The sequence below is a fragment of the Eublepharis macularius genome, chromosome 1, assembly GCF_028583425.1.
Source record: "Eublepharis macularius isolate TG4126 chromosome 1, MPM_Emac_v1.0, whole genome shotgun sequence".
NCBI classification, from domain to species: domain Eukaryota; kingdom Metazoa; phylum Chordata; class Lepidosauria; order Squamata; family Eublepharidae; genus Eublepharis; species Eublepharis macularius.
In genome coordinates this window covers 72,015,192-72,030,635 of record NC_072790.1, presented here as the reverse complement: position 1 = coordinate 72,030,635, position 15,444 = coordinate 72,015,192, and the positions used below count along the sequence as shown (strand labels likewise).

Below are 15,444 nucleotides of genomic sequence, written 5' to 3'. Positions count from 1 at the left end.
TCAGGAGGGGTGGGGTTGAGCTGAGTCATCCTGTAAGAGTTTCCCAGGGTGTGGAATGCTAATGGCGGGAGGCTTCACTGTATCCTGAGGAGGTTCTTTTGCATATGGATTGGTGCTTGATGTGCTAATCTTCTCTGCAGGGCTATTGTCGGGTGTGGAGTGTTTTGTTGGCCTGGTGTTTTTCAGAACTGGAGCCCATGCTCTGTTCATTCTTAAGGTTTCTTTTTTCCTGTTGAAGATGCCAGCCACAGCTGCTGGCGAAACGTCAGGAACTACAATGCCAAGACCACGGCAATACAGCCCGGAAAACCCACAACAACCATCGTTCTCCAGCCGTGAAAGCCTTCGACAATACATCAAAAGTTATACATCTTACCAATTAAGCTTTTCCAAGGAGATTTTTTCAGATTCCATCTTTTCCCCCATCCTCATACTACAACTTCATGGTATTTTTTACCTGTATTTGTTCTGGTGTCCATTGGTCCAAGTTGACAGATTTGACCCTGGATATATGAACACCCAAATTTCGATGTATACCAGCACATCTGATACAAATAAAGACACCGGTGTTCCAGGAAGCCCATCGTGGACCTAAGGGGGTAAAAAGATTAAAATAATCCAAGATCTGTCAAGACTTATTTTTTTCCAGGAAACTAAAACACATTTTTGTTACCAGCCCACATATTTGAAGGCAAAAGCTGTAATCCAGACAATCCACTGCTTGTATATGAAAAAAGACACTTTATTTCACAGACTGCTACTCACTTGCAGGGAGTAACATTTCAAAATTCTAGAGAGAAGAGACAGGAAATGCCCTTACTTCTGCATAATTTTAATTACCAGATATAGTCTCAAAAGCATTTCTACAGCATTCAATTAGTTTTTATAAAAGAAATATAGCTCTTCCAACAGTATTTGGTAATATGTATTGATCTTTCCAGTTACCATTATTTCTCTTCCACTAAAACAGAAGTAATGTTAATATGTAAGAAATACTATCCCCATCCCAATAAATTTCAATCTAAATGGAAAAATGAACAGTAAAAGCATGTTAACCAACACCTAGTTACCTGGCATACCCAGGACTTAAGGGCCCACCTAAGTCACTTGTGCTCCAGTAGCTTGGCACTGCAGCCCTTTGGCTGTCACCCGAGTCACTCATGTCAGGTGCCAATGAGAAGGTAGCAGTACCATGCAGGTGCCACTAGATTGGGCTACAGGTCCCTGCCAGGTCCAGGGCATGGCTGCCACCTGCTTAATGCTGCTGCCCTTTCATCCACCAGTTAAAAACTTCATTAACCAACATATTTCATAAACTGGCAATCCCCATTCCCCCCGTCAATGAAGTTTTAAGTTTTCCTCAGATGCTTATGTGAGTTTCTAACACAGAAATCCCCAACATGACACCCATGGGCACTATGACACCTACCAAGTATTTTTTTTAGAAAATGAGCACAGCCAGCTGAGGTTTTGCAAGTTTTTAATGTTTATGGTATAATGCAGACAGGGGCTTTTACCTTTGCAAACAGTGCAGTGATGTTCTAAGAACACAGTGAGCCTTGCTTCTGACTAAACATGATTGGGTTGCATGGCCACAACACTAACTGCCCCTAACTAGAACTTCTATTGAAGTTATTAGATCTTCCCAGTTTCCACCTGCTCAGCGGCACCCCTCAATGGCTGATGCCTTTTAAAGGAGCTGCAATGTGGAGGTACTGCCTTTTGCCTGGGAAGTCTTTGTTAATAATTAATTATTTGATGTATTATATTAGGATTTCATAATTGTTGCTGCCTTAGGTGTTCTTTGGAACAGAAAAGCAGGATATAAATAAATGTATTTTTATAATTCAAGTGGAAGTTGATAACATCACTACAGCAAGTTTTGGTCACTTTTCAAAAATCACATACGTTCCTGCCAAAATTTCTTTTACTGTACACATATGGGAGGAGCTCTCACCAGTCCTCCAGCATCAACTATCGTTACAAGTAACAGTGCAAGCTAAAAGTGGCTAGGCTCATGAGAGAAAGACTTATGTAAAGGAATAGGAAGGAAAAGATGCATTTTGTCCTTTTGCATAAGTGCATTAGATGCCTGCAAGCAGTTATCAGAGGATGTCCCCTGGACTGGTTTACATAATTTCTCACGGACAGACGACAAAGGATTGCTGTTGGAAACTCTGCTATCTCTCTCTCTCTATCCAATTCCCCTAGTGATGTGGTTAGAGGTCTTGAGCCACTACCTGACTGCTGTGGTTAAATGGTTGAAAGTGAACAAATTGAAACTGAACCCAGACAAGATGGCAGTGATGCTGGGTGGGAAGGCAGAGATCTTGAGAGACATCGTCCTTTCCACGTTTGATGGGGTTCAATTGACCCTCACTGACTTTGTTAAGCACCTAGGGGTTATATTGGATCCAGCTGGAAAAGCAAGTTACGACAGCCAGAAAAAAAACACTTTCTTCCAACTCAGTCTATTATACAAGATGGCCCCTTACCTTGACATGGCTTATCTGGCCACCTGGATCCATGCCACAGTAACACCAAGACTAGAGTATTGTAAAGCACTTTGTATAGGTCTCCTCAACTCCAGAGACTCCAGCTGGTGCTGAATGCTACAGCTCAGTTATTAACAGAAACTAGGCAGAGCATGCATATTACTCCTATTCTGCAGTCATTCCACTGTCCATCATTTACTGGGTTCAACTCAAGGTACAGACTATCACATACAAAGCCCTTCATGGCCTTGGTCCCTCATATCTGCTAGACCACCTCTCTCCCTATGTTCTGTCACAACACCTTTTCTCATCTGAGTAGCACCTTCTGCAGGTGCCACCGCTGCAAATGAGCAAAATTAACAATGCCTATACATGTGCTTTCTTTGTTGTCTCCCTTACTTTATGGAATGCCTGCCTGAAGAGGTCAGGAAGGCTCCCACCTCCTTCTGGCTTTCCACAAACTGTATAAAACTGAATTACCCAGGAGGAATTTTTTATAAGGGTAAGAGGTCTGTACTGTAAGGAAATGGTTTGGAGAGATGCTTTGGTAAAGGGATAAGGACTGTGGACTACATTACTGTGTTGCTGTAAGTATGATCCTACTATGTAATTTCTGCATTATTTAACATGTCCTGTTAATGCTTATGCTTTGTTTCAGCTTGGTTGCAATTCTTTTTTCAGATTTCTGCAGTCCAAACTCTATTGCATAATTTGTTGGAGGTCTCATTCCAGTTGTTTTAATTGCCTTGTGCTACATGATCCGCTTTGAGACTCAGTGAGAAAGGTGAACTAAACAGAATGAAGATGAATACTGCCAGATAAGATTTCTTAGCTAGCTCAATACATATACCTTTTTGAGTGTACACAAGAAAATATTTTTTCAACAATAAGTTCATTTTAAAAGGCATCCCATTAAACTAAGCTTCTGCTTAAAATATTGAAAATCTACTGTCAGAGTTATACGTAACTGTAGTAAATGCCCTGAGTTATACATAACTGTACTCCCTGACATTTTGTGGCTGCCTCCACCTCCCTGTGTCAGAATTCCAAAGATGCCTGCAGGCTGGAAAAGGTTTGGGACACCTCCTCTAGCAAAAAGGAAGAGAGCTACAGATGCAGAATAGTCAAGAAGTCTTTACTATCCTAAACTAGCATACAGATTAAAAATTTTTAAAGATTATTATATCACAGAAAAAACAGCTGTTGAAACTGGCTACATTAGGAGCCAAGTCAGCTCAGAAAAAAATATGGATACCCTCAAAAGTGTTATACTAAAATAACAAGCAAAGATTCTTCTTCAGACCATTAAGTATAATGTGCACAGTACAGCCATTACTTGAACACTCCCAGTAGTGGCTCACACAATCATTTATTTGCCTGTATGGGTTTGTCTTTGGAAACATACATTTTTCTTCATGGCACCATAAATATTGAGATCCTGCAATGGGAAAAATCACTTAACTCTTGTACTTCATATGAACAGCTGACTATATGTAGATTAAACTACTCCTTGTTACGGTTAAGCAAATCTCCTCTTGATGATTGTGAACCAGCACTTGTGCTAACAAAGTAGTAAGTACCATGAGGCAAGAGTCAGTACAATGGACAAGAACTAGAGAAGCCCAAGTTCAAATCTTGAAATGCACAGGTGTTTAAGACTAACTCCAGTTATCTGTGATGTCTGAATACAGGTGCAGGCTTAAGCCAGGTTTGTTACCCCCTACCACAAGATTTTTAACCAGGGTTTAATCCTGGACTGGTTTCAGATCTTAGTGGTGTTGAAGAAAAACTGCCTCCAGTTAAGCTGTGTGCCTGCAACAGTACTTCAAAGATAACCAGAGTAAGTGCTAAGCTACCATGGGAAAGGACTGAAAATGTTAGTAGCTCTTTAATTCATATTTCAAATTGGGCTGGTTGGATTTCAGTACTAAATTGTGCTGATTGTAGCAATACTAAAGAATCTTGAAATAAGATTGACACCTGCATGTAAAAAGGAGACATGTCAGAAAGCTACTAGTGAATGGTTATAAATCATCCATTTAGAAACAAAGGGGTTTTCCATGTCCAGCCCTCTGGCAACTTTTTTGATAACTTTTTAGGATTCACAATTAATATATGTGAATAACCTTTCAATTAGGAATAGAAAGTCCAGATCATCATCAAAGCTAGGCAGTAAATTCATACTAGAAATCAAGTGAAGTCATGCTTTCATTGAAAGCTAATCCCTCTGGCTGTATAGTAAAAAGTGAAAATGGAAATTACGGAAACGGTTGTTGCAATTAATATCCTGACCGAATTATTTTAGCACTAAGCCAATCCTACCTCCCCACAAAAGACTCAGACATCACAAGTGAGGTAAGCATTCCAGTGCACTGTTTTTTTTCCCTTTTAAAGCAAGTATAACATTTTCAAGTAAATATTTCAAATAAAAGTGACATATTTAAACATGCACATACCACATAAATGAAGGACCTCAAACTAGACAAGAAATAGCTTTTAGAGAGGAATAACAGTTGTATTTGACTGCTGAAGCAGTAAATCTGTAGATGTAAAGCTGCCCATAACTAAACAAGCAACAAGATTAGGAATACTAAGGATCTAAACAAAAGCACCAAAATTCAGAAACTGAATTCAGATTCAGAATGTTAACAATCTGGAATTTCATAAAAGTCAGTAAGAAAGCCACTTCTGGGCCGTTTCCAGATTGCTTACCTTCACGCGGGATGTCACACCTCGTTGCGGGGAAAATGCGAAATATCACATTTCATCGCATGAGTTTTGCGCGACGTCGACGTCGCGCAAAACTTGCACGAGGAAACGCAATATTTCGCATTTTCCCCGCAACGAGGCGCGACGTCTCGCGTGAAGGTAAGCAATCTGGAAACGGCCCTGGCTAAAAACAAGGCAAAATGCAGAGCATCAACAGTTGGGGGACAGCAATGGATTTATACAACAGCTATGCCCATGGGTTCAGTTGGAAAAGACCAATGTGAAAGTGCTTTCTGTTGTCTGCACCAGTTTCGGGATTCTGTAAGTGCAGGCAGACATCAACCTCAGGCTTTCCTCTCACGTGAGCCCCTCCCAACAAGCAAAATCATCATACCACCAATTGGGGACACCCAGATTTACAATCTGCTTTCTACTGGAATCAACAGAATTCCAAATATTCAGAATTAATCTAAATATCTTAAAATTTGGATTCAGAAATGTAATCCTCTTACAAGGATCCCCAATATGGTGCCGATGGGCACAACTGTGCCCACCAAACGTTTTTAGAAAGTGGGTGGGGCCAGGTGGGGCTTTTACAAAGCATGGTTTCTGATTGGCCATTGGAGTATTGACTGGCTGTGCAGATTTTAGAAAACATTGCTTTGGCAGAAACTACTTCCATAGCACAAGGATCTTCACTGTGCGACTGAAGGTAGGCTGTAGCAGCTATTTTGTGGATGGTTCCTCCTCCTGCAGCAGCCATTTTGTGGCAGCCATACTGTTACTGCAGCCACCACATTGTTAGAATTCTTAATGTGCCCACCAGCTTAAAAAGGATGTGGACCCATGCCCTATTGTATCTGCCACTGAATGTCTTAATGGTAGTTCATTATTGTACTTTGCTCAGAGAATGTCCTAGCTATTGATTATATTGTATTTAACTTGCTCTGTGTAATTGCCTTGGATCTCAGTGAGGAAGGCAGTCTATAAATAAATACATACGTTTGGAATTCTTCCAAATTTACAAATACAAATGCTTTCATGTCCAATTTGCACATCTTTATGGTGTATTTCCTTCTCTGGCAAAAACATTCTCTGCTAATGTAGCAGAGCAGCAATCTGAACAAAGGTTCACCTTAACCAAGGTTTCAGAACCAGCTTCGAACCTTCCTTTCAAGTCATGAGCTCAGTGAGCCAATATAAGCCTTAGTCATACTTATGGCCATCAGAGGAATTGAATAAGCAACATCACTGCCAGTTTTAAAGGGTTAGGCCATATTCCATTGTTAACTGGCCGCAAGATAACTTACAGTACTCGGAAGAAGGGCACCACAGGCAACTAACTCAAAAGATAAATACAAACTTCCATGGATGTTTTAGATCATAATGGCATGACATACTCTGAACTGTAATTTCTTGAGAAGCTTCAATGACATTTACTCAACAATAAATGCTTGTATACTTCTGTAGATTAAAAAGAGAGCTGCCACATCATCTTTTCAAAAGTATGACGGTAATGAAAACAAGTCTGCTGAGGAAAGCCTGCGTCACATAATCCCAGCATATTTCCTTGATGTATATTAATTACTTCATCAGTGCTATTTCCAATTCTATCCGACCATAAAAGAATAAGACTGATTATTTTCATACATGACATTTAATCCATTTTATATTATTTCCTGTTCTGTAATTTAAAGATAACATTTTAACTAGAATATGTATTTTATTAAAAAAATCATTTTTGTCTTACATTAATATTCACATGATGCACTCTAAAATAAAAAATGTTCTTCACATATCTAGTGGTATAGTACAGAGTAGTGATTACACTTGGATCTGGGAGACAGTTTCAAATCCCTACTCTGCCACAGAAGCCTGCTGGGTCACCACTGGCCAGTCTCTCTCAAACTAACCTACCTCACAGGGTTATCATAAAGATAAAAAGGAGAAGAGAATATTTTAAGCTGCTCGTGGTTTCACTGGGAAGAAAAGTAGATTACAAATGAAGTAAATAAAAATAATGAAAGTGATCAAAATGTGATTAATTTAGAAGAGACTTATACTTGCATAGGAAATACTTTTGCCCTTTATAGGAAACATGCTTTGAGGCAGATACACAGAGGGAAATAAGAGGTTACATGACAATTAACATGTGTATTCTTTAAGGCCTTTACATGTCATAGCATCTCTGAGCTAATCATAAACTACAATTTGTCCAAATATCAACTAAAATAATTTCCATCAGAGACAAATTTCTTCATCTCTCAGGTAAGGTAACAAATAATATCAACAGATATTAAGAATAATTTGTTTGTTTTTAATCTGCTATAGGTAAATTTTGTAATGCAAGTTTAAAATGATGGACGCTTAGACAACCATCATTAAACTAGTATTAGCAAGTGGTCCTTGCAGGTAACATAAATCCCCTCACAAAAAATTGTTACAATTTTTTTAAAAGAAACAATTGGGGGAAATGTTCAGAAGTTACACTCGGAGGTAACTTCAATGAAACAATTCTTCCCCCTCATCCCCCAAAAAGAACAGACACACAAAAATTCCTCCTTTTATTTAAAAATTAATATTCTTTCCCCCATATAAACACTTCTTTGCATTCTGCATTGAAGTCTGTTCATCATAGGGCTTGGCAGTTAGAGACAGATTTTCTGGTTATCCTCTCTGACTTTAATTTGACCCAATATACAAGGATATAGCCCCAGAATTTATTTTCAATGCCAGAGCAGAGCAGCCACAATGCTAAGTATTTGAAAACAGGGAGCTTAGGAAAAAATGCATATAAAAAGCAATTTCCACGCTGTTTGTTCTCCTGAGAAAAATAATTCCAGCTCTTTAAAATATGAAGATATGTCTGATGTCCAAGAGCTTCTCCCCCTTTTCTGTGCACACGTAGGAGCTGCCTGATTAAAAACAGGCAATTTGATAAAATTGTGGTTATGTTAAGAAAAGTTCTTGTCAAAGCCTAAGTCACTTATCTGCTTAGACACTCCCTGGGAGAGATGTAAATCAAGGTCCTGTCCCGCTGAGGTCCTGTCTTCCTTCAGTCAAGTCTAGTAATCACATTACACCCCTTCCTAACTTAATCAAGTACCAAGGAGGATGACCAGCCCTGCCTTACTCTTGTCAGGAAACCACTGTACAACATTGTTTTCAAACCATGAGTCTACATCATCTTGTGGGTCACTTTTAGCTATTAGTTTTCAAATCTTCCAATAAGATTCAAAGTTTCTGCCCCAAGTCCAATCCCACCGCACTGGAGAGCTACTGCCTCTCTATTGATATAATTAAAGATGTATATAAAGATCACACACACATACACCCTCCTACCTTTATAGCCTGTGTGGACCCAAGCTTGCTTTCCCAGAGACAAGGTTGGCTGACTTTTGGGACTTATATACCCACCTCATTCTGGACTTTTGTTCACTGCTTCCCAATATTGCATCCGGCTTCACTTTCTAATATGGCTGCCCTGTCCTGGTAATTTCTCCCCTGGATCTGCCTCTCTCAACCACCCCTGATTGGACTCTTCACTTTTTGCTTTCCAGGAGCAGGCTATGCTTTCCTTCACTAAGACACCCCAGTTTGCCTACTGCTATCTGGCTCTCCCCCCACCCATGGTTCTTCCCCAATTAGGCAATAAGCCACAGGTGAGTAGTAGGGTTACCAATCTCCAGTTGGGGTCTGGAGTCCTCCAAAAATTACAGCTGATCTCCAGACTACAAATATCAGCTCCCCTGAAGAAACTGGCAGCTTTGGAGGGTGGACTATATAGCATCCTACCCCTACTGAGATCCCTCCCCTCCTTTATTACACAGAATTGTTTGTACTCTATTATAGTCATCCCTCAATATCCACATATTTCAACAACATGTGAACTGGTAGATCACTATTACTGTCCAATCTATATATGCCAGTCAGACCGGACAATAGATTCCTTCTTCACAGCTACCTCCCATGGGGGTCTCTTTCTATCTTTCCTCACAACTTCTATATATAGGCAATTCTTCAAACATCTGTTCACAATTTTTCCAGCAATTATCTGTGCAATTATGGGGAACACATCAGCTACGAGAAAAGTAGAAGCAAAAGCTTGATCTTCTTTTGATACAAAACCACAGCCAGCCATCTGTCAATGTCTTTAAAAAGACACACAGCTGGAGAATACTGTAACAAAAGCTATGCTTATTTCTTCAAAACTTACAAACTTATGTACACTCTCCCTCACACGCTCCATTTTCCATTGAAAGAAGGATCTGTGTTATGAGTTAGCACTGATAATTACCTTATCCAGTCCTTACCTGCAGAAAGACAAGTTGCTCACCTGTAACTGTTTTTCAGAGTGGTCATCTGCATATTCACACTGATTGACCTTGTGCCTGTATAGAGCTAGGATTCAAAAATGTTGTGCTTAGGCACAAAAATCCTCTCCCCTCCAAAATGTAGTTTGGACTCTACATGCCCAAGATGGAGGAGTTGCTCCTTTCTAAAATAATATGCCAGAACAAGTTAAGGGCACCTATTGCAGAGATGGCAAGCGAGTCATGGGAACACATAGATAGTCACTCAAAAAACAACAGCTATAGGTCAGCCTATTTATACTACTTCATTGTGATCTCAGTGCATAACATTGATACAACTATAGTGGGATACAGTTGCTTGGGGAAAGCGGGGAGTTGATGACTTCTCTGTGAAAAAATGAGACTTATCTTGGACCTGACATTTGACACGTGGCTGCTCCACAGAGTTCTGGAAGCAGGATCCCTCTACAGAAGACTGCCAATGTAGCCAAACTCCAGTGGAATGAGCTTAGAGTTTCTACTGAGCTGGCTTATGAGCCAACTCATAGCACAACTTGATAGTCTGAGAAATCCAGGGGCCGAAACTCTGCAAAGAGAAACTCTATACCACTTTTTAGGGGCCGAGCAGCCAGTAACAGTTGAGTATGTTGCCTGAAGGTAAGGGTCCTATCAATAGTATGCTTAATGGATGAGGGCTACACTTCTGGGTAGGCGCATGCATGGGCACACACAAGATCTTGGGATACAGGTGGATCGGAAGTATGATGCAGCAGTAGAAAAAGCTAACACAATCATGGGGTCTATCAACAAACACATAACATCCAAATCCCAGGAAGTCATTGTCCCACTATATACCACATCAGTCAGGCCTCACCTGGAGTACTGTGTGTAGTTCTGGAGGCCTCACTTCAAAAAGGATGTGGACAAATTAGAATGGGTGCAGAGGAGAGCAACCAGGATGATCAGTATCCTGGAGACCAAGCCCTATGAGGAAAGATTTGAGGGACCTGGGAATGTTCAGTTTGGAGAAGAGAAGGTTGAGGGGAGACATGATTGCTCTCTTTAAGTATTTAAAAGGCTGTCACTTAAAGGAGGGAAGGGAGCTGTCCCAGTTGGCAACAGAGGATCAAACTCAAAACAATGGGTTTAAACTACAGGTGGGAAGGTACCAGGTGGACATTAGGAAAAACTTCTTCACATTAACAGTAATTCAGTAGTGAAATCAGCTACCTAGGGATGTGGTGGGTGTCAGGGCCTGCCGCTGCTGCCGCAGGGCGTGGCACTGGGTGGTCTGCTCCTGACGTCATAGGGGGGGCCAGGGATTCTGCAGGACCCTGCTCTGTGGAAGGAGGGGCAGTATACCTCACCCAGACTCCCTCTCAGTCCACTCGCTGGCCTGCTCAACCTGGCCTGCTTACCCTCTGCGTCCTCCATCTCCTCCTTCCAGAACTCTCCTCCAAGCTTCCACCCTTGCATCTTACTGCTCTCACTCCACATCATCACTCCTCACTCACACCCACCACCCCAGGGCTCTTCCCAGCCAGCTTTTATAGGGCTTCCTTCTACTGTCCCACCCCTCTTCCAGCCTGGTCTTGGGCTGCACCAAGCAGTTGCAGCTGGGGTAGCCGATCTGGCCCCACTGACCAGCACCAGCTGTGCCTTGTTCCCTGGCTGCCCAGCCTCCCTGCCTTGGCTGATTGCTGAAGGCCTGTCCAGCTGCAGTCCCCTGGCTAGTAGCCCGGCCTCCCTGGCTGAGCTGATGGCTGAAGGTGGGTCCAGCTGCGGCTCCTTGGCTGGTTGCCCAGGGCTTCCTGCAGAGTGCCTCCAATAGCCGCACCTGGAGTGGCTTGGCTTTTGGCAACTCCTGGGCCAGGCTACTATTTTCTAGCTGGGGCGTGGCTTTGGGTTGTTGGGGCTGCTGCTGCTTCTCCTCCTCAGGTAAGGTCTTTGGGTGGGTGACTGCTGGGCCCCCAATCCCTCTGCCCTTGCCCCCTTCTGCCTTGCTTAGTCCCCCTTCCCTCCTCAGGGGAGTGGAACTCGCTGGCTTCTCTCTGTCTCCCCCTGCCTCCTGAGGCCCTGGGCCTTTGCCCCTTGCACCGGCAGGTTCTGGCTCCCCTTGCCCATGGGAAGGGTTGACCTGCTGTCCTCTGGCTGCCCCCTCTGCCTGCCAGTCAGACTGGTTGACCTGCTGTCAGCTGGCTGACCAGTTGACCTGCTGGCTGCTGGCTGACCAGTTGACCTGCTGGCTGCCCCCTCTGTCTGTCCATCAGCCCGGGTGACCTGCTGTTCCCCCCAACAAGTCTGGGGGCTGGGACACAGACCCCGGACAGTGGGTTCCTCTTCACTGGCAGTCTTCAAAGAGTGGCTGGACAAATACTTGTCAGGGATGCTTTAGGCTGTTCCTGCACTGGGCAGGGAGTTGAACTAGATGGTCTGTAAGGCCCCTTCCAACTCTATGATTCTATTAATATAAGAGGACAAAGCCCTCCTACCATCTAAGGAATGCAAAGCCCATTCTGCATGTGGGAAAGGAGATGGAAAGGAGGCTGACACTCTTATTGAGGTAATAACCTGATTCTACGTTCAGGAGGATGGAAATGTTTTAATGGAGGACCACTTTACCTTTGTAGAACCACAGATAGAAGGGAATTTCTCCTGTGTCTTCTAACAGCAGGAGCCTAGTTCAACTCTTGGCATCAAGGACACCTAATTCTGCATTTTGATCTGACCACAACAGTGTTGTTTGCTCTGGTTCACTGTGGCACATGATCACTACCGTTACAAAATGCTGCCCTTTCTGCCTTCCACAGCCCTGGAAGTTTTCACCAAGTGTATAGTGATGGTTGCTGTACACCTTTGGTATCAAGGGATCATTGTTTTTTCTTCCATAGATTGGCTTCTGACAATCTGCTTTTCTCTTTTCCTCCTTCACATTATGCTAGTCTCATTGGGCCTTTGAGTGAATTGAGAGAAGACACACTTATCCTGTCTGAACTCCGCTGTTCAGAGGGGCATATTTGTACTTCACCATTACCATTTACCTCCCTAGAGCTAGATCAAGATGGGTAGCCATGTTAGTCTGAATGTAGCAGTCAAAAAGAGCAAGAGTCCAGTAGAACCTATAAGACTAACAACATTTGTGGTAGGGTATGAACCATGGCTGCCTGTCACTTGCATCTCCTTATATTTAAAGTGGCATTTTTAATTGCTATCTGTTCAACAAAATTACAGGGTTTTCTTTATATCCTGTAAGTGAAAACTCTGGTCCTTTTTAATCTGACAACTCTCTTCCAGAGATATGGGATGGAAAAATTTCCCAAACAATGTCCAATGTTTTATTCTGTGTGTGTGTAAAAATTCTACTTCTACAGATGCATTATTTCTCAATATTAATAATGTTGGATTGACACCATTGCTTATATAAACAATCTTGCCAGTGATAATTCATGAATACCTCTAGGATTGTGTAAGAGAGTACATACCAAGTTTAACTGATTTGTAATTTGGGGAAGGGGGAAGAGAGTGCAACTTCTTGGTCTTTGTGTAGTTTGTGTAGTTGCTGACATCCACAAGATTAAAACCAGGGTGGACACCACAATCTTCAGGATGGAGAAACAACTGGAGCAGAACTTTAGAAGTTTAGGAGAGTAATGCAGCTACAATAATCTCTTTCTACAGGAGGAAGTTCACCCCTTGCAGGACAGCTGGGTTCACAGTGGCAGTCTCAAACACTTTGGATGGGGGAAATAAACAAAACCCTCCATAATATATCCCACCCTGATGATGGTAAGAATCTAATGGTCTGATGTTATGGCTTCCCAGGCTCAAAGGTTGTGTTAGAAATGGGGAATAGGGCACAGAAAGAGATTTCCAAGAGTGCCATCTCTGCTGCTTGAAAGAGGAAGATGAAGCCCTTAGAACAAGCTCTTGAGTGTTATATTTGGATCCTCTCAAGCGTATCATCAGTCTTCTTGCTGAAGAGGCCCTCCTTCTCAAAGGACAAATCTTCAGTCAGTCAGTGCTCTAGTGGGTTACAGAGTTAAGAGCAAAGCCATATATTGGGTTCAATCCTACACAAAATTTCCAATTGTACTAGAGCTCTTCAGAAACTGGAAAAGCAAGAAAAAGACTGAATTTCTCCTTTCTTCTCCCAAGCCTCTTTCTCCCCAATATATTCTACATAGCCATTGACAATGACACTATGCACTCCATAGAACAGGCATACAGCTTTAGGTTTATCAGTCACTCTATTCTCATTTCCTCTCCAAACTGAGTCTATTGCCAAGACATGCAATTTGTCACCTTACAACACTGCAAAATTACAGAGTTTTCTTTATATCCTGTCTGTGAAAACTCTGGTCCTTTCTAATCTTGACTACTGTCTTCCACAGATTGATCTTACATGTCCAATGTTTTTGTGTGTGTTTTTGTGTATGCATGTGTTCTATTTCTACAGATGCATTATCTCTCAGTATTAATAATGTTGGACTGATGCCATTGCTTATACAAGCAACCTTGCCAGTTATACTGTTTTCAGGTGATTATCCCTGGGATTGTGTAAGATAGTACATATCATGTTTGACTGATTTGTAACTGAGGGAAGGAAGGAGAGACTACAACCACAATTAAATATAACAACCAAACTGAAAGGAGTTATGAATGTACCTAATGATCTGCACAGGTCAAATTAAAAACAGAAGCTAAAATTCTTGCTTATATGCCTCATTTGAGATGATGGCATCACTTGTATTACTTATCAAAGCAATACAGATGATGCCATGGAGAGAGGCAATGAAACCAATATGCCCCGGTGCTCATCCCCCACCAAAAAGAGTTAAATTATGTTGATATAGATGAATGGTCAGCCATGTCCGCTGCTTATCATGCACATATCTTTGGGTCTGCAAAAATTAAAATGCAGTCTTACTTATTGAAACCAAATAGTGTCGTTCTTTTTTTCAAGAAAACTTTAATCTATTGTGTTTGTTCATTAGCAGAAGTCATTCGAATACGTTAAAAGATGTTCTGCTAAATATTGTAAGCATACATGCTACAAGCAGATATACATTTCTGGCAACCACCACAAATCCATTCTTCCCTGATTAAGGACAGTTACTGCTCAAGCAAATTGTAAATAAAGTATTTGTAAGTAAGTCTATTATCAAGCTATAACTATCTTAGGTTGTGGACAAGAGAATTTATGGTGATTGCCAGGAATGTACATATGTTATCAAACATAGTATCAATATTATTTAAGTGGGTTAACAGGACTTGCTTCCAATGACATATGTTTAATTTTGCAGTCTTTAAAAAAAAATTGTACAGGAGAACTTCCTGACTCATGAAAACAAGTTAGTTGTAGCTTCTGTAGCTTTCTACTGTTTTACTTCTATCCCTCATTTCTTGCTAAAACCCCTTTTTCTTGAGGTGACAGGGATTTTCTACAGTATCTTTGCAAACAGGAGAACTCTCTGGCCTTCAAGTATTAGATTTCAACCAATATATAGAAAAAGGTACTATTGCTGACTTCTCATCTGCAGCAATTTTCGCTTGCAAATGTATTGTATATGTTCATTTTATCATTCTGTTAACTGTACCAGTAAATCTGATGGGTATTAGGAGCCTTTTTTTTTTAATGACACATGTACATTTACAGCGCTTATTTCATTTCTTCCAAAAAGTGTAACAGGAAAGTTTTCTTGGCATTATTCTGTCCAAGAGAGTTTTAATCTTTCTAATCTTAATTCTTGTTAGTCCTAACTAACATAATACTAAAGATCACTTTTCTTCCTATAATTTACACATTCAAATCACTGAAGACCAAAACAGCAAACTAGAGGCCAACAAGTCATGTTCACTTGGATTAATGGCTCCATCTAGTGGCACAGTGAATGTGTGCAACCAAGCCAACACAAGCTATTGAACAG

General features: G+C 41.4%; 1 protein-coding gene across 2 annotated transcripts in view; it reads right to left on the bottom strand.

Annotated features, from left to right (window-relative positions):
• SMAP1 (small ArfGAP 1) overlaps positions 1–15,444 on the bottom strand; it is a 98,825-nt gene that overhangs the window by 65,243 nt on the left and 18,138 nt on the right. For both annotated transcript variants that reach the window (XM_054978442.1, XM_054978450.1), the window contains exon 2: positions 458–591. In XM_054978442.1, coding sequence (XP_054834417.1) covers positions 458–591 — 134 coding nt within the window. The remainder of the gene's footprint in view (positions 1–457; positions 592–15,444) is intronic.